Source organism: Trachypithecus francoisi, unplaced genomic scaffold, assembly GCF_009764315.1.
Source record: "Trachypithecus francoisi isolate TF-2019V2 unplaced genomic scaffold, Tfra_2.0 Lachesis_group4, whole genome shotgun sequence".
Taxonomy (NCBI): domain Eukaryota; kingdom Metazoa; phylum Chordata; class Mammalia; order Primates; family Cercopithecidae; genus Trachypithecus; species Trachypithecus francoisi.
In genome coordinates this window covers 32,334,085-32,357,650 of record NW_022681469.1, presented here as the reverse complement: position 1 = coordinate 32,357,650, position 23,566 = coordinate 32,334,085, and the positions used below count along the sequence as shown (strand labels likewise).

Sequence of the window (23,566 nt, the reverse complement as noted above, 5' to 3'; positions counted from 1 at the left end):
GAAAATGCATGTTTCCTAACAAAGCAAACAAAGGTCAAGTCTTCTCTCAAACACTGTTTCAACTCTATTCAGTCCATTGTTACTTCAAAACCATTTTAATATTTTTCATTAAATAAAAGCTGTTCCTCTATGAAACTGATGAAATTAATGATTTTCATATTAAAAAGAAACAGTTGATGTTTATCAAGAATAAAAAAAAACATCCCTGAGACAAATGGGGAGACTCAGGAATTCTCCCTTTTTTTATTCCAAGCAAGCCAAGGAAGCCCCAGTATACACATATATATAGCATATATATATTTAACTGATCATCTATAAGAAAATACATACATTCATTTAAAATAAATACTGTACTATAGGTATGTGGTAAAGAGTAATTTTGTGGAGTAAAATTCCATCAGAAAGTTTGCTCAAGTTTTAGTTTTTTCCAAAGCATTTGAATCATAGAGCCTACTTTTTAAAATATCAAAACTAATACTTTGGGCTTATTGTGTAAACAGCCAAGTTATCATGGTGCATATACCTCTCTTTACAGCTACTCCCCATTCAGAACATCAGAATAAAGACAGAAAGAAGACTGCAAATACAGCTTCAGTTTGATTTCATACTGAAATACCCAGTAAAGGTCCTCTTTGGTAGGCTGGTTGTACTAGCAAAACAAAACAAAAATTTTTATCATATTCATTCAATACCTAATATGTGCCAGTCAATGTTCTAGGATTTTTGTACATACAATTTCCTTGATGATCTCAAGAACTCTATCAAGTAAGTAGATAAAGAACCTGAGTCTAAGTCACATGCCCAAGGCTACACAGCTCCTGAATGAAAGGTCAGAATTCAAATATCTTCTTTTTGACTTTGAGATTTTGTTCTTGACCACCATATGTGTTTACTATTCATAATAGTATCTATTACTCCACTTAGATGAGAAAACTGAGGCTCAAAGCTCAGTACCCTGTCAGAAGTTTTTCTTCTATGGTGTCATCCACTGAAAATTAAATCAGGTTCAAAATTATTAAATCAGGTTCTCCTTCAAATCACCCTTCCAAATTACATTCTGCGGCCGGGCACGGTGGCTCAAGCCTGTAATCCCAGCACTTTGGGAGGCCGAGACGGGCGGATCACGAGGTCAGGAGATCGAGACCATCCTGGCTAACACGGTGAAACCCTGTCTCTACTAAAAAATACAAAAAAATTAGCCGGGCGAGGTGGCGGGCGCCTGTAGTCCCAGCTACTCGGGAGGCTGAGGCAGGAGAATGGCGTGAACCCGGGAGGCGGAGCTTGCAGTGAGCTGAGATCTGGCCACAGCACTCCAGCCTGGGCGGCAGAGCGAGGCTCCGTCTCAAAAAAAAAAAACAAATTACATTCTGCCACTAATCATTGTGATTGGGGCACCTTGTAAAGTCACTATTCTTTGTTCTTATCATTTATATTCAACTTATTTCCTTGATTATAAAAAGAATAATATATTGAAAACAATAAAAACATATGTTTCATTCCTACAGTAATCAAGAAAAAGTGGATCTGGTTGGAAAAAGCATTAAAAAAAATGCCCTGAGTTATTTTTGGCCCATACAGTATCCCCAAGACACGTTCTCCCTGTGGACACAGAGCAGCATATGGCTGTTCTTTTCACAGTTCAGGCTCTTCTGTTTGCTCTGAACCTCTAGGTTACAATATGTTTTATAACCATTAATAAGGACCACCTGCCTCTTGAGAGTTTCTGCCTAACAAAATAGAGGGACTCGTTCGTTCTAATTCACTCTCAGGTAGACAATACACCCCTCATGTGCGGGCCGAGATTACTGAGTAGAAAACTTAAATTATGCTGATTGTAATTGCTAAATTAAGAACATATGTCAGTTTCATAAAAAGAAAAAAGAAACAGTAATGTTTGGAACAATAAAGACAATGCTTTGGAGGAAATGAAATACCTAATATACTTTCCAGGAAAAAGAAAAAGAATAATCTACTTATTTCAAAAATTCATTCAATCCACTAAGAGATATTCAAGGTAAATTTACTGCATTCAAATATGCCTAACCATATACCCTCTTTCTGCAAATTTATACTATGGTTGAATTCAGCCAGAAAAACTGGCTCTTTGAAAACAAGCAGAGTTCAATCCAATAACTGACTGATAAATGCTTACCATTGAGAATGTGAAAGCTATCATAAATCTGGTTTCATAGAACAAGAAGAGATGGAGTATATGGAGAAGAGTAAATCCTCTTGTCAGTATCCTCCTTTGGCCACAGTGACAATTCCCACCAGAGGTTGGGCCAGATTAGGAACCTCTCTCTAGGCTGCCATTGCAAACCCGTATATATACCTTCATCAGTGCACCTGCTTCATTGCGCTAGAATGGTTGGTCCGAGCGTTTGTCTCTCCTAATCCATGAGTGCCCTGAGAGCAGGGTTCACCTATTCACTCTAGTCTCAACACCTGTTAACAGAGTACGAGCACAGACTGAATTTACCAAATCCATTCAAAACATAACTGCCTAGAGGATGATACCTACCCACATGTTACCACAGGAAAATAAATTTATCTTATATAAAGTTTACTTTTTGAGTGCAGAGAGATTTTCCAAGTATTAAGGCCAATGTCAAAGACAGGCAGAAAGGACTGGCTGTGGGGACAAACAGTCACCATTTTGAATGCAAAGGTTGTCTCTGAACTTTCTCACACAAACTCAAGTTCCTCGTCTAATGGGACCTTCACTTTACCCAGTACACTCATTATCTATCACGTCGCTCACTGACCATGTGGAATATTGAGATATTGGACTAATCACAAGCAACATTTATAGACCTCTGATGTGCTAAGCACGGGGCAAAGTTATTTATTGCATTATTTCATTTAATGCTTATTACAACCATATAAGGTGGGTGCTACTGTTTTCATTTTAGACATGATAAAACTGAGGCAAATGATTTGTTTAGTACTTTGCCACAGATCTAAGCAGAACATTAACAAATCAGTAGCTTGCCAAGCACTCTAATACTCCACCTTCAAGCAGGTGACTAATGCAACTCCTAAGGATAAAAGTCATTTGATTTGTCCTGATAATCCTCAGAATTCAATTCTTAATTTATAACCTCTCCCCACAGTCCAATTTATTATTTTTTCTTCTAAGAGCTGCATTTTCCATTTCAGTAAAACCAGCAGTGCTATCTAGTTACAAATGATCATAATCATGCATGAGAAATAATTCTCACAAATTGTTTTGATACATTTTATGAACAATAACACAGTCATAAACATAAAACTTTCATGCACTGTTAAATGTACATAAAAGAGCAGCTTGAGATTCAATAGGAAGTTTTATAACTACATTATGTGTAGATGGTGAGATAGGTATATATGTGTACTTGTGTGTAAAATTATGTCATGGAATGGTATTGTATGTTAGTGCATATATTTCTGAAACATTTGATTTTGCTGTGTAAATCCCTAATCATCAGAATATATTAATGATAGGCAGTTTGACATTAATAAAAGCCAGACAAAAGTAGCTTCCCTTAGACCTTTTCAAATCATTTCTGTCTTATTTCATTTCCCATAGGTCCCCTTTCAAAAGGGCTTTTGTCAAAAAGCTATTGATTATCAATAACCTGTGGCATTATCAAAGTTATGTTTCAGTAAATGTCAATTTGGATTGCAGAACAATGGATAAGATTTCATGAAGCACCTACAAGTAGTAAAGTATTGATATGTGGCCTTACGTATCACTACAATAGTTAGAAACATAAGCCACCTGTGCATTATTAAATGCATAGCTGTAATAATTATCAGGAAGAAAATAAATCATAATCTCTCTGGTTCTGTAATTTCTCATCATCTACTTTTCTGAGAACTTGGGTGACTGGTGCTGCATAGACATATCACTTTGGGGAACATATTTGGAAATATAAAAAAATTGATTAAAAATATCAAATTGATGTCTTCTGGTTAGGTTCAAACATGAGAAAGCATGTGTACACTCTCACAGTATTATGGTAGCTCTGATAATCAAGAAGAGGAGATGTTTTTGTTAGAGGAAAGAGTGAATTACACAAAAAATAGAACAGAAGAAGAATATTTTCCTAGTTTATTTGAAGCATTTTAAAAACATTCTACTGTCTACTGTTCTTGTAGTTATTTCTTGGCCACCAAATTTCTGTGAATAGTCCTACATTTCTGTGGGAGATGCTGGATGAATGAACTCCAAACCTCAGCTGAGACTACAGAACGTGCTCCAACCTTCTCTATACCTAAAAAAAGCCAGTGTGCACTAATATGTGGCAAAGCGCTGTTGAAATGTCAAATAATCTTTACAGTAAGTAGATGTTACCCTCCCTGGCCTCCCCACCTCAGCATCCACAGCCCTGTGCACTGATTTCCTGGACCTCCCTTATCCATCAAGTTCAGAATTGGTTTCCTGTTCCAGAGCCCCTTAGGATTGAAGAGTGATGGTACCTAGTAGCTCTCCCCAAATCCCCCAAAGACCTCTGCCTTAAGAGAGTTCCTCTGAGGGAGTGCCCACCAGTCTCGGACACCTGATGAAGCTCCTCCTCCCTACAGCCATCCCCACGTGCTAACCCCACTGGGTCCCTATCAGATTCCAGTCGAAAGAAACAGAACCCTGGGTGATGGTGTGGCACCTTCCAGGCAAATGCCCAGGTGCTTTTGGGCACCAAACCCAGGTCTTGGGAACCTGCTTCCAGCTGGGCTCTTCAAGTCGCCCTCACATGGCCACTTGTGGAAACTGAGAATTAACGGACCTTGACCTGAAGAGTGCCGGAGGTAGACAAAAACAGCAGGTAGCTCTAAAGGCTGTTAAATAATCTGAACATCACCCTTGGATATATCAACCTTCCCTGGTGTTGCAACTGAAAGAGGCAATATAAACGCATAGTATGATTCACTTCCATCAACCTGATATAGCCAGAAGGTCTTACCTTGTGATGTGGCAAAGGTGATGTGCCCTTTTTTTAAGCCCAGATTTATAAATGAGGGCATATTCAGTCAATTCCACCCCACCTCCAACACACAGACATACAAAAATTGTACAAAGATTACAACAAATTTCTCTTTCATAAAAAGGCAAAATTCCTCTAAGTGTATAGTCAATTACAGAAAAAAAAAATCAGATCATTCATTAAATTCTTACAGATATCAGAAGATTTCTCTAAAGAGGCTCAAGAATGTCCACAACATTTCAAAATTGAAGAGAGAATCAAGTCATACAATTTCTAAAAGTTTATTTATGGGGAAAATCTATTCTGACAAAAGTTATATACTTAAAAATAAAGCATCCCTCCTGGAGAGTTATACACATTAATAGATGTTTATAATGATACTTGCTTTTAGATGAAGCTGATTGGTCCAGTGGCCGATGACTTTGTACTCTGTGCTTTTGTTGGTTATTTGATACTGGAAGATATCATAACGTCCAGGAGCGTCTCCGTTTTCATTAAAAGTGACAGGAGTGCCAGCACTGCCTATAAAGATTTAGAAAACAATGTTAATAAAGTTTTAGTAAGATAGCCCACTGGGCTTATTTTCCTTTTAGAAGGAATGTTAGATAAAAATATATTGTGTGCAGTAAGTGATACAAAGATTGCAATCCATACAAGGTCATTCTTGATAGCATAATATCTTTTACATGAAAAGAAGCCTAGACGTATATACATGAGTAAGATGTGCTTTATTGTTCACATTAGAAAGTAAATGATGAGTATCCAAGTTAAGCAATGCACATAACAGCTAAATAAATAAAAGTTGATAGCCTGAGTATTCAATACTGGCTACATAGTATGATAGTTAATAGAGAAAAATGTAAATGTTTTGAAGCATGACAGCTATTGTACAATTCGAACTACTAACAGCAATTCAAATTACAGCAGGAGAATGTTCTGGCCAGAATCCTGACTTTTGCTTTTTCTAAACTCTCTAAAGCAGTTGCCTTTTCAGTTCCTGTGCCTCTGCTACTTCTGCCCCAGAGTATAGCAATGGGGTCTACTGTTGGGAACCTCTCAATGGGTGAGGCAGTGATCTATGGGAAGTCTCAACTCTGCTCAGATCATAAATGTTCTCCCCCTTCACAGTGACAGGTCTAAGAGTGGCAGAGCAGCAGGATGCAAGAACTGTAGTCTTTTCTAAACTCCATTCCTTTCGGAGGTTTTCATCTTTTCTCTTAATAGTTTCTGCTCACTTTTACTTTCCCTCTTACTAACTTTCATGTAATTACAGGGGAAGAGTAGAAATGGATCACCACCCCAATGTCTTCTTGTTCCATCTAGCTTTACTCTCCATATAGATTTTCCTTTTCTCTAACAGCTTTTAGGCTTCTGTACATTTTTTTTTTTTTATTCTTTCCTATCTTGAAAAATTCACATGACACCAATCCCTTTTCTTAGTGTCTGTCTTCTCTCTGCAGGCCTCTTCTCTGACTCTCTTCTCACAGGATATTGGATTTAATTTCTATAATGTGCTAGAGAGCTTCCCCTTCTTGTTATCTCTGTCTCATACTATAGTCACCAAAAGTATACATTACTAATAGTTATATAAGTCAACTGTACATATTCCCATCTTATAATGAGTTTCTTATTCTATCTGTAGAGTTGTTTACCTAATTACCAGCCATCACAAAATTCCAAAATATTTAATTTATCAAATAAATTGATGACTTTATCAAAAAAGACAATAAGCTGTAAATAAATTTAATCAGAGTCACATAGCAACAATGTGAATACTTTTTCAGTATTTAATGGACAGATGTCTAATATTCTGTTTTCTTGATTCTTCCTAAAAAATCGTGGTGTGAGTTCTCTGATGAGACTACAGATATCTGGTATCATCAGGAACTGCTGAGGCTGCAAGAGATGGCACCACATGGGAGAAAGACCACTGCTCTCAGAACTGGAAGTTCCATGTCCAGGCTCACTCCACTCCCCACTGATTTCCACAACTTGTGTATGTCCCTTTTCCTTCACTTACCACAGGGACTTAACAATAAATATGGATAACTTTTGAGGTCCTAAAAGAGCTGTATGCATTTACATTATTATTACTATTATTAATTCACATGGGAAATGACTTTATATATAAATCAATAGATGTACATTACTCAGGGAATAAAATAAGAGCTCTCCAATCAAGCAGTGCTATCTTAGCTACTCCTTATATATTCACGTGGAACCTATTTGCCAAACCTGACCAAAGCCTTCCTCAGCTCCTAGTGACCTCAAGCAGGTTAACCTCTTAAATCCTCAGTTCCTTCATCTGTAAAATGGGAGTAATAATGATACTTTTCTCAAAGAGTTGTTGTGATTTGTCAAGTGCTTAGAACAGTGTATGGGGATAATTAAATTATTCACTCCACATTTATTTTCAGTGCACACCAACACATAGTAATAGAAAGGATGTTGAAAGTTCTCTAAGTGATGGCTAGACAAAAGATTATTGAAATTCAAATGAGGAAGATATTTCTGACTGGAAAAACACATAGGTTAAGAATTTCATATTAACACGATCAATTCCTGACATTTATATATAACTTTGAAATATTTTAATTGCATATTCTCTCCTCAATAAAGGGATACTTAATTCTCTCTACTTCAAATATCCCAAGTTGTCACTTCCTTGACCAAGGGACTCCTTATATTCCAGAACAGCAGTTCCCAATCTTTTTTACAGTAACAGTACCTAAGATGAAATATGTCACTTGTATAACACATTACCATGAATATACCCTGAGTTATACATAATTCCTAATGTGCTAGCTGTTTCTATATCCAAGTCAAGAAAGCCTCTCAAGAGAGCTCATTGGAGAGCTACATTGTTACAAAATATAATAATTTCCAACTTAGATACTTTGAATATCATTATTAAGATAAGTTACACTATATTTGACAGTGTATTAAGGAGCAATATTCTAAAGCAGTTATGAGTGTGGGTTCTGGAGACAGATCATTGGGTTCAAACGCCACTCTGTCACTTATTGATGTAGTATCTTGAGTGTATTTCTTAATTTCCCTATATCTCACATTTCTCAGTTATACAGTGGGCTAACAGCAATTCCTACCTCAGAGGGATATATGAGGATTAAATGAATCAATATATATAAAACATTTAGTACATCATATTACGTATTAACTATAATTTCTTCTGTTGTTTTATGGAAATGTTGTGTTTGAGAGCCACTGTCTATGTGAGAACATATAAACTCAGTGAGCATGTAAGTTTTCATGATGTCACTCTCATTAATCTCTGTTCTCTTTCAACACAATGCCACCTATACCTAAAATGCAGGTCCCTAAATTCATCACGCTCTGTCTCACCGTTCTGTCTTTGCTCATGCTATTTTCTCTAATTTCCATTCTCTTTCCTCCTTACCCCACTCTATATAATTCCTTCAAGATATGGTTCAAAGTCCATGCGCTTATAGAAGCTTCATCTTACTCCAACCCTGGGGAAGGTGCCCAACCACCTCTTTATGTCCTAACATGCAATATCAAAGCCCTCGCAACACTCCACAGACTTTTACTGTCCATCCCGTACCTGAACAAACATTTATTCCACAGATACTTTTTTAGAGCCCGCTATGTGTTCAACATTGGGTGGACTCTCTGCAATCCTCACAAAGCTATGGTCTTCTTAGGAAAGGCAAAAGTATCTATTATCATTGTAAGCACTGCAGCAAACACAGTGCTCAGTCCTGAGCGAGTAATCAATAGATTATAGGAAAGCATGAAAGAGGCATCCACTAACGATCCCAAGCAAATCCATGCTTCCCTCTTCGTGACATTATGAACTTCATGTATATTTCCTCCCATCTTTTGTATTCACAAATGGAGAGAACAAATAAATCCTCTCACCTTGCTATTAATGTGACATTAGGGAAACCACAGGGAAACTTTGACATATCTTTGAATGGGCTCTCCATTAATTACCGGTAGCTGAAGTGGTTTTTATTACTGATCACCTTTGCATCTTGTTTTCCTAATGCTATTTCTAGTCTCAAACTAGGCTTGCAGTTGAATTACTTCAACCTTCTTTCAGGAAGAATTGATTCCATTACATATTGACTCATTTCAAATGACTGCCATGGAACTCTGGTCGATGTAGAAAGAGCATCGTTGAGTAGCCATAAGGAACTAACTCATTAGCTGTTTAATAATTCCTACAAGTTTGCCATCTTTTAAAAATACCATTGTTTGTACTAAAACTGGCCACTCTAAGAAACAGAATTAAGTGTCAAATATTTTTTTGTCCACAAAAAAATTTCAAATGACAGATGTTTGTTAATATAGTCATCAATTCATCAAGGTTTAATAACTACACAGGTAAGAAATATAATTTAAATATATTTGATTAAGCAATATTCACACATATTTTATATGATAAATTATGCTCATATTTTCCTGTTTTGTTTCTCTCCATCCTATACTTTAGGTATTTCATAAATTTTGAAGTGTATTAATTTTGTTTTTGAGGAGGGTGGAGGACAGGGTCTCCCTCTGTCACTCAGGCTGGAGCGCAGTGGTGTCATCTTGGTTCACTGCAACATCTTCCTCCTAGGATCAAGGGATCACCCTACCTCACTCTCCTGAGTAGCTGGGACCACAGGCGTGTGCCATCATGCCCAGCTAATTTTTGTAATTTTTGGTAGACATAGGGTTTTGCCATGCTGCCCAGGCTGGTCTCGAACTCCTGGAGTCAAACAATCCTCCCACCTTGGCCTCCCAAAATGCTGGGATTACAGGTATGAATAAACATGCCCAGCCAAAAGTGGATTAATTTTTTAAAATAGTTTTCAGGCTGGGTGCAGTGGCTCATACTTGTAATCCCAGCACTTTGGGAGGCTGAGGTAGGAGGATCTCTTCAGGCCAGGAGCTCAAGACCAGCCTGGATGACACAGTGAGACCCCCATCTCTACCAAAAGAGAAATAAGCCAGGCATGGTGGCGTGTGCCTGTACTCCTTATTACTCAGGAGGCTGGGGTGGAAAGATTGCTTGAGACCAGGAGCTTGAGGTTACAGTGAACTAGAATTGTGTCACTGCTCTCCAACTCCAGGTGACAGAGCGAGATGCTGTCTTCAAACAAACAAACAAACTTTTCCATCCACATTTGCTAGTGAGGAAATGGAAACAAGCAACATGGAATTGTGAGGTAATGTCTACTCATCAGGTGCTACCCTTAGAGGTCATACATCTCCTTGAATATTTTCTGTTCAGTAAGAAATGTGTCAAAAAATATTTTTATTCGTAGGTATCTCAAACACTCCAACATGGTTTTGCAGGGAAAACAATACATTCAACAAAGATTTTTTTTTTTTTTTTGAAAATGTTGGCTCTTTTAAATATTGTGCAGGGGAAGAATATGGGCTTGGGATACAGGGAATAGAGTCTGCTTTCTGACCCTACCAATTACCTGTGTGATCTGAGTAGGTTACCCTCCTTAAAAGCCTGTTTTCTCATCTGCCAAGCAGATATAATAACCCCAACCTTCCTAAACTGTTACAAGCATTGCACGAGATGACAGTGTATATGACTGGTACACAATAGATGTGCAATGAACGCCAATACTCATCATCTTCCATTCCTTTGGCTGCACTTATGCCCCTTTGGTATACATTTTCTTACTTACACCATGCAAAACACAATGTAAAAATAATACATTCACCTTTTTTTTGTTTTTTTTTGAGACGGAGTCTCGCTCTGTTGCCCGGCCTGGAGTGCAGTGGCATGATCTTGGCTCACTGCAAGCTCCACCTCCCGGGTTCATGCCATTCTCCTACCTCAGCTTCCTGAGTAGCTGGGACTACAGGCGCCCACCACCACGTCTGGCTAATTTCTTGTATTTTTAGTAGAGACGGGGTTTCACCATGTTAGCAAAGATGGTCTCAATCTCCTGACCTCGTGATCTGCCCACCTCGGCCTCCCAAAGTGCTGGGATTACAAGTGTGAGTCACCACGCCAGGCCTGCATTCACCTTTATGTGCAAAAATTATAAATCTTTTATAAGTGCAATCCTCTCAGTTTTTTTATTGTCAAGTTTATTATTTTTCTCCTCCCCTTCTGCTACCAAAACTTTATTATCCTGCTCATCACTACCTAAGCTATTGGAAAAGCAGGAAAAAAATAAGAAAGCTAGAAATGAGATCAGTTAATTTAGTAATTTTTAGCACCCTTAAATGAAGAATAAATATGTGAGATTTGTCATTGACCAAAATGCCATAGGAAGTAGCAATTTTCAACAATTTCTCAATTATTCATGCTCTCTTTCCTTATCCAATTTACTTTACTATTTATTACACTTAAATGGATTCACATATTTGAATTAAAATCATGCTATAGCTTTATTATTTAGGAATTAGATTACTCTTATATGTATCAATTACTCACCCTTATATGTATCAATTACTTACCCCAATTCTCTGAAGCCTTTAGCATGTGACTTACTGTATTTTCCAACCATATTTCTGTTATCTTTTTGGTGGTAGGATCATTTACTCATCACTCAACAACACGGCTGCAGATTTAGATTTACTTATTTCCAATTACCTTTTTTGTATGTGTGTTTGTTTGTTTGTTTTGAGATGAAGTCTTGTCTCTGTCCCTCCAGGCTGGAGTGCAGTGACTCCATCTCGGTTCACTGCAACCTCCGCCTCCCGGGTTCAAGTGATTCTCTTGTCTCGGCTTCCTGAGTAGCTAGGATTACAGGCATGTGCCACCATGCCTGGCCAATTTTTGTAGTTTTAGTAGAGACAGGGTTTCACCATGTTGGCCAGGCTGGTCTTGAACTCCTGACCTCAGGTGATCCACCCGCCTCAGCCTCCCAAAGTGCTGGGATTACAGGCATGATACATCAAGCCTGGCCCCAATTACCAGTTTTTTTGCTTTTTTTCTTTTGAGACGGAGTCTCACTCTTGTCGCCCGAGCTGGAGTGCAGTGGCCGGATCTCAGCTCACTGCAAGCTCCGCCTCCCGGGTTCACGCCATTCTCATGCCTCAGCTTCCCGAGTAGCTGGGACTACAGGCGTCTGCCACCTCGCCCGGCTAGTTTTTTGTATTTTTTAGTAGAGATGGGGTTTCACCTTGTTAGCCAGGATGGTCTCGATCTCCTGACCTCGTGATCTGCCCGTCTCGACCTCCCAAAGTGCTGGGATTACAGACTTGAGCCACCGCGCCCGGCCTCAGTTTTTTAAAAAGATTCATTTGTGCCTCTTGACACATACTGTCATAGTCACTCTCTGGAACTTGTCTTGTCTAGTAACTATGTCATTTGCAAAATTTTCCTCTTTAGACACCACCTTCCAACCTCACTGCAACAATTCTATGATTTCTTCTACTTACCAATTCATTAATCACCCCGTTTTGTCACTCTGCTTCGCTCCCATGATAGCGACTCTTCTCTCCTATTCCCAGACATGTTCTATGATCTTCCTAGGGAATACCCTCTATTCTCTTGTGCTTCTCTCTGTCCAGTGAATCGCTCTATCAAAATCACAATAATGATTAAATTCAATTGTACATCTTCTTTGCCTGCATCCAAGCAGTTGAACATTGTTTGACAAAATGATAAAATTTTATTGTCTGACAAAACCAGGACTAGGCTGAGGCAAATGAGATACCCAGGGCATGACTCCAAGAGGGAGTCTGTCTCCCTGAATTTTGCATACTAGGTGCCTCACTTGCTTTACCTTGTCCCTGCTGTCTGGTCTTACTTTACATTCATACCCTCAGATTTCACATGGACAATCAGCATTGCTCTGTAATCCTATCACACTTTCCCATTTGGTCCAGTTCTCCCTCCCTTCTAGGTAATATTTGACTGTTTCATGACTTATTCTCACCCCTCACATATCCAACACCCTCCTTTCCCCATCACTTTGGCTTGCTTCATGCATTCCCACTGACAAAAGGCAGCAATACAAAAACGTCCTCATCATTCCACCACAAACTCTACTGCCTACCTGCATCCACACACATATTCTCCCATCCCTCCTGATGCAACACATGTCCCAGGTCCAATCAAAGTCACATCCTCCCCTGGTGCTGGGGTCCCATCACTCTCACCTTCCATGCACTTTCTGTTCACAGTTTTCTTTTCTTTCTTTTACATCCACAAATTTCGACTTTCAGCAGAAGCATCCCCATCAATTTACAAATCAGTTCTAATAGCTCTCATCTTAAGAAGAAAGCAACCAAAACCCATTACTCTACCCCCACAGACTCATTCAGCTACTGCCTCATTTTTCACTCTCCTTCATGGTAAAATTGTGTTCATTCTTTCCACTTTCTTATTCCTCTTTTACTCTTTGACACATTTTAAGTTGAAATTTAACCTCATTCCTCCACTGATGAGTCTCAAATTTATATGTCTAGCCCTGAATGCAGACTTTTCCAATTATCTGTATCTCCACATTATTGTTTGATAATTATCTCAGACACAATGCTTGATTCTTACATATTACAAACATGTTCTTCAGACAGTCGTCCCCACTTAGTAAGCCGCTGATTACTGTCCATCCATTCAATCCATTCAAAACCTACTTTAATACCCACATCTATAGCAACACACAGGACTAAATCTTAATGTAAACTAAGGACTTCAGTTAATAATGATGTATCATGTTGATCTATTAGCTTTCATACATGTACCACATTCATACAAGATCTTGACAGTTGGGGAAACTGTGTGTGTGGAGGGGTGTAATATAGAAATTGTACTCTACATTCAGTTTTTCTGTAAATGTACATTATTTTCTTAAAAAGCCTAGATTTTTTAATGGTGATGCTAATTTTAATATACTTTATGTAAACTAACATATGAAAAATATAATGTCAAAATATAATCAATATAAAAATATTGAGGTACTTTATACACTTTTTTCCTAAGTCTTCAAAATCTTACGTATACTTTATACTACAGCTTATCACAATTCAGATTAGCCCTGTTTCAAGTGCTCAACACCCACATGGTTAGTGCTGACCATATTAAAACAATACAGGTCTAAAAGCCAGATTATTTGAGCAGCCACTGCTCCCTCGCTCCAACACTCCGTTCACTGGGGATGAAGGCCCACTGCTGAGCCTTCCTCATCTGGCCTCCTCTTCAACTGGACTGAACTCCCCCTTCACTCATTTCTTTCCTAAATGCATGTGGACCAACCAAAGACTGACGTGTGACTCAGTGGATGCCAGATCTGGAGACCAGATCCTAAAATAAAATCTAAGCTGCTCTAGAGGTAAAAACAAACAAGACCCACATCTAGGCCAGGCATGCTGGCACACACCTGTAATCCCAGCTACTTAAGAGGCTGAGTTGGGAGGATGGCTTGAATCCGGGAAGTGGAGGCTGCAGTGAGCTGTGATAGCACCACTGCACTCCAGCCTGGGTGACAGAGAAAGAACCTGTTCCCACCCGTTGCTCAGAAAAGCTTACATCTAATGCATGGACAGGTTCTATCTTCAGGACATTTCTAGAATTTGCCCATTCTTTTTACCCCCTCTTCCATTAACCTTGTCTTTGCTACTATAACCTCTCCCTGAACTCTTAGCATGTATCCTGCATTCACACTGAACAATAATCCACTCTCTACCCTGCAGTCAGAATGACAGTGAAACACAAATTAAATACTATCACTCTTCTTGATATCCTTCAATGGCTTCCCATTTCACTTAGAATAAAACACAAATGCTTGTCATGGCCTTTAAGTCTCTTATTTATCTGATCTTGCTCATTTTCTATACTCCTTTCAACCTGGTCTTCTTTCTGTTTGCAAGCACATGAAGGTTGTTCTCTCAGGGATTTTCTGTTTTCTGTTTCCTCTGTCCAGTGTTCTTCCCAACTTGGTCTTCTGATTGCTTCTTTCATCACTCATATCCCACCCCAAATATCAAGAGAGGCTTGCCAGATCACCATATCTAACTTAGCCTGATTCCTATCCCTGTCATTCACTATTACACACATTATTGCCTTCATAGTACTTTTAAATATCTAAAAATGTATGATTTATTTAACTGATCGATATAAATCATTGGATGATATGCTTGTGATTGTCGAAAATATTTCTATCACATTCTCCATCATATATATAGTTCAGACTATTGGATGAGTATCCAAATACATATTATCGTTTTCCTGGGCACATAGCTAGGCTACCCCTTTCTAGTCTTCCTTGCATTTAGGCATGGCCAAATTATTCGTTCCAGACAATCAAATGTGAGCACATATGATACGGACTACTTAGAAGTGCATTAAAACCCCCTAAGTGGTCTTCTATGGTCTTTTCTCTTCCTGGCTGGCTACAATGAAAATGTCATGCTGGACACTTTGAGCATCCACATATTAAAAATGACAGAACTTACATTAGGCTGGATTCCAGTAGCGAGGGCATGAAGATCCACGCTACTAACCTGTTAATCTACCATCCCTTTAGCATAATTGTGTGAGTATAAAACAAACTTCTATTCTGTTTAAGTCATTACAGGTTGTCAGTCTATTTCTTCCAGCAGATACCCATAACATTCAAGTAACTAGTGAGTTCTCAATGAACAGTTATTAAATGAATAATTGAAATCATATTAAATCTGGAAATAAATGTTTAACTTCACGTCACATTATAAAGCTTCAAGAAGAGTGTAGAGTGAGTATCAGACACTGGCATGGATTAACAACTTGTTTCAGATTCTCCTTAAGAGTTAAGATTCATCACTTCAATGTGGATATATATAATATAACATGGACTTGAGAAAGTGTAATCATTCTTCATAATTGCACTGGATAAGTATCCATGTTTATTTACCTTGGCTAAAATACACAATTTGTTTCCATAAAAAACAAATATAGAGGTATTAAAAATGTGTGCCCAATTTCAGGTTGAAAGTGGTAGAAAAAAAAAAGACAGGACAAGAAATGTAGTTGAATGGCATTTCTAATTCTCTGAACCAACTCTTCTTCTTGATTTATCAAAAAACTGAGCTAACAATAGTAATTTCTCCTGTGGAAATGTCTTTATGATCCTTGGATTAAAGGTGCTTTAAGATTGCAAAGTGTCATTGTCATTAATGAATAGCACGATTTCAGAAATAGAAATAGAACCTATAATTGCATTTATAGTACTCAAATAAGCTTATTAAACTTTTAAAGTAGGAAAAGATCCATTATTCCATGATATACACCTCAGGGAAGCAGATGAATTGGGAGGTTTAAATAAAATCTCTTGTAAGAAAAGTAACCAAAGACACTATTAAAATATCAAATGTTTGGCTAAAGGAAAGAAATAAAAAAGAACATATAACAATTAGGTAAGATTAGGTAATATATCTTAAGATGAATCTGAGAGCAAACCAAAATATGTTACAATACCCTAAATCTAATATATTTTCATTCTGTAACAGAAATCCTCTCTTCATCTTATGTACTTGAAGCCCTTTATTATTTCTTCTGGGGGACATTAAATACTTTACATATAAATATATATATATGACTTCCATTATACAAACAACTGTGCTTTATTAATTATTGTATCTCTGATAGTGATGATTATAAATATGAGAAAAATGTGTATGTGTGTGTACATATAGTCCAAAGTTTTCAAATTTGCTGTACTAGGAAAAGGTCTTCCATCAACTAGTCCACAGTGTTGGTGGAAAAAGAAAGATTCTCTTTCCATCTGGATTTACAAGAGTCACATTTATCAGTCTTTATAGTGAACGCTCTCATGGCTTGTATAAGAATCTCTTTTTGTACTCCAAAGTCTAAAAGTTATTAGTTTACATGTTTTACTAAGAGGTTTTAAATTTTGCTGTTGACATTTTAATTTAATATACCTGTAGTTGACATCCTTACCATAGTAGGTATGGGATATGAAGTAGAAATACAATTTCACTATTTTTCTGTATGGATAGCCATTTTTCAGTTCTTTTTGTTGAATAATCCCCTCTTTCCTATTGGCTGGAGCAATGCTTCTGTTTTTTTTTTTTTTTTTTTTTTTTGAGGCGGAGTCTCGCTCTGTCGCCCGGACTGGAGTGCAGTGGCCAGATCTCAGCTCACTGCAAGCTCCGCCTCCCGGGTTTCCGCCATTCTCCTGCCTCAGCCTCCCGAGTAGCTGGGACCACAGGCGCCCGCCACCTCGCCCGGCTAGTTTTTGTATTTTTAGTAGAGACGGGGTTTCACCGTGTTAGCCAGGATGGTCTCGATCTCCTGACCTCCTGATCCGCCCGTCTCGGCCTCCCAAAGTGCTGGGATTACAGGCTTGAGCCACCGCGCCCGGCCAATGCTTCTGTTTTGTATCTAAGATCTGTAAATGGATCTTGTTCTGGCCTATCCTATTGCATTCACCCATTTATCCATCCTTGACCCAATACCAATGGTCAATATAAATTACTAAAGTTTTATAATAAGACAAAGCAGTATGACAAATTCTCCATTTTTCTTGCTTAGAAGTGTTCTACCTTTTCTTTGCTTTACACTTTTCCATACAAAATGTAGAACAATCTGGTTGGCATGGTGGCTCATGCCTGTAATCCCAGCATTTTGGGAGACTAAGGCAGGAGGATCGCTTGACCCCAGGAATTTGAAACCAGCCCGGGCAACAAAGCGAGACCCTGTCTCTATTAAAATATTTTAAAAATGTAGAACTGTCTTAATAATTTCCATGAACAGCACCATATGGAATATCATTGGAGAATTTATAAAATCTGTAAATCAATTGGGAAAGATTTAATATCTTTATATTATCTTCCTATCCATGTGTATTGCTTGCTTCCATTATTTAGACCTTCTTTTATAAGTCTTAAAATGGTTTTATAATTTTCTTTCCATAGCACCCAACCATTTTTGTATATTTATTCCTAGATAATATTATCTGATATTATTGTTAATATTTCTTAAACTACATTATATATTACTTTGCTGCTAGTATACAGAATGCAGCTAACTTTTTCTGTATCAGTCTTATAACGAGCTCAGTGGCTCTTAACTAGAGGTGATTTTGTCCCTCAGAGGATATTTGGCACAATGTCTGGAGATATTTTTGATAATCACAACTGGGAAGGTGATGCTATTGGCAACTAGTGAAAGAGGCCAAAGATGCTACTAAACATCCCACAATGCACAGGACAGTGCCCTGCAGCAACAAATTATCCAAAATGTCAATAGTTTCATGTTTGAGAAACCACTGCAAATTCTCTTATTATACCTCAAAATTGATCTCTAGATTTTTTAATTTCTATGGAAAACATCAACTTATCTGCAAACACTTACATTTTTATTTCTCCCTTAACAATTCTTGCAGCCTAAATATTTTTTTCTTCTTTTCTTATTGTACTATCTAGGACCTTCACTACAATGCTAACATGAAGTGGCAATAGTGAACACTCTTACATTTTTTTCTAACTTTAAAAGAATGCCTCTCTCCCCAGTTATTATCATATTTATTTAAGCCTTTTATGTGCCCTTCTCATCAGTTTAAGAAAGTCCCTCATATTCTAAATGAACTAATTTTTTTTTTTTTTTTTTTTTTTTTTGAGGCAGAGTCTCGCTCTGTCGCCCGGGCTGGAGTGCAGTGGCCGGATCTCAGCTCACTGCAAGCTCCACCTCCTGGGTTTACACCATTCTCCTGCCTCAGTCTCCCGAGTAGCTGGGACTACAGGCGCCCACCACCTTGCCCAGCTAGATTTTTGTATTTTTTAGTAGAGACAGTGTTTCACCGTGTTAGCCAGGATGGCCTCGATCTCCTGACCTCGTGATCCGCCCGTCTTGGCCTCCCAAAGTGCTGGGATTACAGGCTTGAGCCACCGTGCCCGGCCAATATTTTTATCATGAATATATTTTAAATGTTAGCAATCTTTTTTCCTTTAATCTGTTACCGTAATGAATTATATTTCTATGTTTCCAAATGTTACATTATGGAAACATGGAGTGAACACAACTTGATTTCAATAATTTGTATTTTTATTCACTATTGGATTTGATCTGCTAATATTTTGTTTAGAATGTTCACATTATACTTATGAGTGAGAAGGATCTGTAATTTTTGTTTCTTTTAATGTTCTTCTTGTTTGGGTATCAGGTTATACTGACCTCAAAGAATAAATGGGAAAATAGTCCTCTTTTTCTTTTTCTTTTTTTTTCCTTTTTTCAAGACAGAGTCTTGCTCTGTCACCCAGGCTGGAGTGCAGTGGCGTGATCTCAGCTCACTCAACCTCCACCTCCTGGGTTCAAGTGATTCTCCTGCCTCAGCCTCCTGAGTAGCTGGGATTACAGGCACGTGCCACCATGCCTGGCTTATTTTTGTATTTTTAGTAGAGACGGGGTTTCACCGTGTTAGCCAGGATGGTCTCCATCTCCTGACATCATGATCTGCCTGTCTCGGCCTCCCAAAGTGCTAAGATTACAGATGTGAGCCACCGTGCCCGGCCTAGTCCCACTTTTCCTATTGCCTGCAAATGTTTGAGTAAACTTGTAATAATATCTTTCTTGAAAGTTTTGTATAACTCAACTGGAATTGCCCTAAATGCCCACAGGATAGTGAACAAATCAATCATGGTATAGTAAATTCACACAATGGAATATTATACTGCAGTCAAAATGGATGAACTACAAAGATGACCACAAATAAAGATAAACCTCAGCAATATATTAAATGAAACAAGTAAGTATACAAAATACATTTTATAAAGGTGCAACAATTATTTAAAAATTTTTCATTCATTTTGAGAATATATCAGATGCAAGACAAATGCATTTTAAAAGGCAAAGGAGTGCTGTTGGTTATTCAGGAGGAATGAGAATGGGTTGATGATTTAAATACATGCTTAAATACTGCTTTTTATGAAAATACTAGCTTTTGGGGACATAAGAGTGTTTTCATAGGTACATATTACATTTTTAAATAACTAAATAAATAAATAAATGAAAGTCACTTTGCGTGGATCAGTGATAACTATGTGTCATAAGCCAAACAGCCAATAAATAGAGGGGAAAAAAGCAGAAGAGGGAGGAGGAGGAAAAAAGAGAGGAAGGGATAATGAAAGAATGAGGGAGGGAAATGAAAGGTAGAAATAATAAATCAAATAATAAACGTTAAAAAAAATGGGGAAAATTCACATTAAAACTATGGAAGAGAAAGGGTATACTAAACAACAATTCTTTAACTTTTGTGTAACTCTGTGAATTAACTGAATGCTACTTAGCCTTGCTATTGTGCCCATGGGGAATATGAATCCTCCCTGGAGGTCAATGAACCCAGACAAACTAGGTCACATACAGAATTGCCTTTACCCAATTCTCTAAAGCAGCTTTTCTGCATATTTTTAGATTGTATATTAGTCAACCTTCTGTCTGTTATTTCCAGTTTATAAACCATAACTGTGTGGAATTAGAATCACATTACATTTTTAAGCCAAAAAGCTTAATTCTTTTTTTTTTTCACTTCGTACACTTTTTAAAGAGTAAAATCAGGCTGAAATTCACCTCTTCCCAGTTGACTCATTATTTCACTTCTTGCTAAGTTTTAAATTGTTCTTTCATCTTGGGTTATGCATGCCTTACTAATAATTTATTGTTTGAATAAGGTACAGTCTTTCCATGTATTTTACAATTAATATTTTCTTAATATTTGCAGAATTACAGTGAGCCAATCAACTACACAGGACTTTACAGGAACAGATGCCAAAGTGTCTAAAGAAATGAAAACAATATCAAACTAGGAGAGATCTACTCATCTCTGACAATAATTTATGGATTTAACTTAAAAAGATAGCAGATAATTTATTTATAATGGACCTGATTTTCTGTAATTACATGAACTGTCAATGAATATTAGGCCACTGTGATAAATGTGAATTGTCTATGTTACTATGGTGATTTGAGGTGTTTCTATTTTACACAGCATGCATAACAATGTGGAGAATAAAGACATAGTGAAATATATTTTTGAATTGCCATCAATTAAAAAACAAAGCATGGTCTGACTTTAGCATAATCCTTTCAGAAGCTTGCCTATCAAACTGATGAAAACAATAACTATTAATTAATATATTTTCTTTTCAAATGTATCTAAAACATTTACAAAAATACTATTTTCTGCCAAAATGAAATGCTGACAATCAGGATTTTGAAATCTTAGTTCATATTCTCTGACCATTGTGATAAAACACAAAATTCTTAACAAAAGCCTTAAAAGATTAAAAAGTTAAAACAACACCAAGTAGGGAAAAAACAATAGCCTCCAAAGATTTAGAATAAGAAACTAAGCATTTATTTTATTTAATTAGTCAAAGAAAAAAAAACATTAAAATCATAGAGTACTATTTCAGAGATAATAATATATTAAAACACCTAAAGAATGTGACCAAAGCTGTCACCAGAGGAAAATTTAGAGAATTAAAGGTTTTATTGACCAGGAAGAAATTGAATCCCTGAATAGACCAATAACAAGTCTGAAATGGAGGCAGTAATAAATAGCCTACCAACCACAAAAAGTCCAGGACCATACAGATTAGCAACTGAATTCTACCAGAGGTACAAAGAAGAGCTGGTACCACTCCTTCTGACACTATTCCAAAAAATTGAAAAGGAGGGACTCCTCACTAAGTCATTAAATGAGGTCAGCATCTTCCTAATACCAAAACCTAGCAGAGATACAATAACAACAAAAAACTTCAGGCCAATATCCTTGATGAACATCAATGGAAAAACATTCAACAAAATACTAGCAAACCAAATCCAGCAGCACACCAAAAAGCTTATCAAGGATGATCAAGTAGACTTCATCCCCAAGATGCTTTGGTTCAACATATACAAGTCAACAAATGTGATTCATCATGTACACAGAACTAAAGACAAAAATCATATGATTATCTCAAGGGATGCAGAAAAGGCATTCAATAAAATTCAACATCCTTCATGTTAAAAACTCTCAATAAACTAGGTATTGAAGGAATATACCTCAAAAAATTAAGACCTCTAGACTACAAACTCACACAGTCAATATCATATTGAATGGGCAAAAGCTGAAAGCATTACCCTTGAATATTGGCACAAGACAAGGATGCCCTCTCTTACCATTCCTACTCCACACAGTATTAGAAGTTCTGGCCAGGGCAATCAGGCAAAAGAAAAAAAAAAGGATATTCAAATAGGAAGAAATGAAGTCAAATTATCTTTGTTTGCAGATGACATGATCCTATATCTAGTATAGAAAACCCCATAATCTCTAAAATATTCTTATGTTGATAAACCACTTCTGCAAAGTCTCAGGATACAAAATGGATGTGCAAAAATCACTAGCATTTCTATACACCAACAGGCAAGCCAAGAGCCAAATCATGAATGAACTCCCTTTCACAACTGCCATAAAAATAATAAAATACCTAGGAATATAGCTAACTAGGGAAGTGAAGGACCTCTTCAAGGAGAACTACAAACCACTGCCCAAAGAAATTAGAGATGACACAAACAAATGGAAACTCATTTCATGCTCATGGATAGGAAGAAACAGTATCATAAAAATGGCCATACTGCCCAAAGCAATTTATAGATTCAATGCTATTCCCATTAAGCTATCAATGATACTCTTCACAGAATTAGAAAAAAAAAAAACTATTTTAAAATTGATATTAAAAACAAAAAAGAGCTCACATAGCAAAGACAATCATAAGAAAAAGTAACAAAGCTAGAGGCATCATGCTACCTGACTTCAAACTATACTACAAGGCTACAGTAGCCAAAACAGCATGGCACTGGTACAAAAAATAGGTACATAGACCAATATAACAGAATAGAGACTCAGAAATAAAACCTCACATTTACAACCACCTGATCTTCGACAAACCTGACAAAAATAAGCAATGGTAGTAGGACTCCTGATTTAATAAATGGTGCTGGGAGAACTGGCTAGCCATATGCAAAAAATTGAAACTGGATCCATTTTTTACACCTTATACAAAAATTAACTCAAGACGGATTAAAGACTTACATGTAAAACCCAAAACTATAAAACCCTAGAAGAAAATCTAGGCAATACCACTCAGGACATAGGCATGGGCAAAGATTTTATGATGAAATCACCAAAAACAATTGCATCAAAAGGAAAAATTGACAAATTGGATCTAATTATACTAAAGAGCTTCTGCACAGCAAACAAAACTATCATCAGAGCAAGCAGACAACCCACAGAATGGGAGAAAATGTTTGCAATCTATCCATCTGACAAAGGTCTGACGGCCAGAATCTACAAGAAACTTAAAAAAATTTATAAGAAAAAACAAATAAGCCCATTAAAAAGTGGGCAAAGAATAGAAACAGACTCTTCTCAAAAAAAGACATGTGTGCAGCCAACACACATATGAAAGAAAGCTCAACATCACTGATCATTAGAGAAATGCAAATCAAAACCACAAGGAGATACTATCTCATGCCAGTTAGAATGATGATCATTAAAAAGTCAAGAAATAACAGATGCTTGTGAGGTTGTGGAGGAATAGGAACACTTGTACACTGTTGGTGGGAGTGTAAATTAATTCACCCACTGTGGAAGACAGTTTGGTGATTCCTCAAAGATTTA

At 37.2% G+C, this 23,566-nt stretch overlaps 1 protein-coding gene across 1 annotated transcript in view; it reads right to left on the bottom strand.

Moving 5' to 3' along the window:
- Positions 1-23,566, bottom strand: part of GRM8 (glutamate metabotropic receptor 8) — an 832,302-nt gene that overhangs the window by 168,366 nt on the left and 640,370 nt on the right. Inside the window, exon 8 of the mRNA XM_033193152.1 lies at positions 5,350-5,486. Coding sequence (XP_033049043.1) covers positions 5,350-5,486 — 137 coding nt within the window. The remainder of the gene's footprint in view (positions 1-5,349; positions 5,487-23,566) is intronic.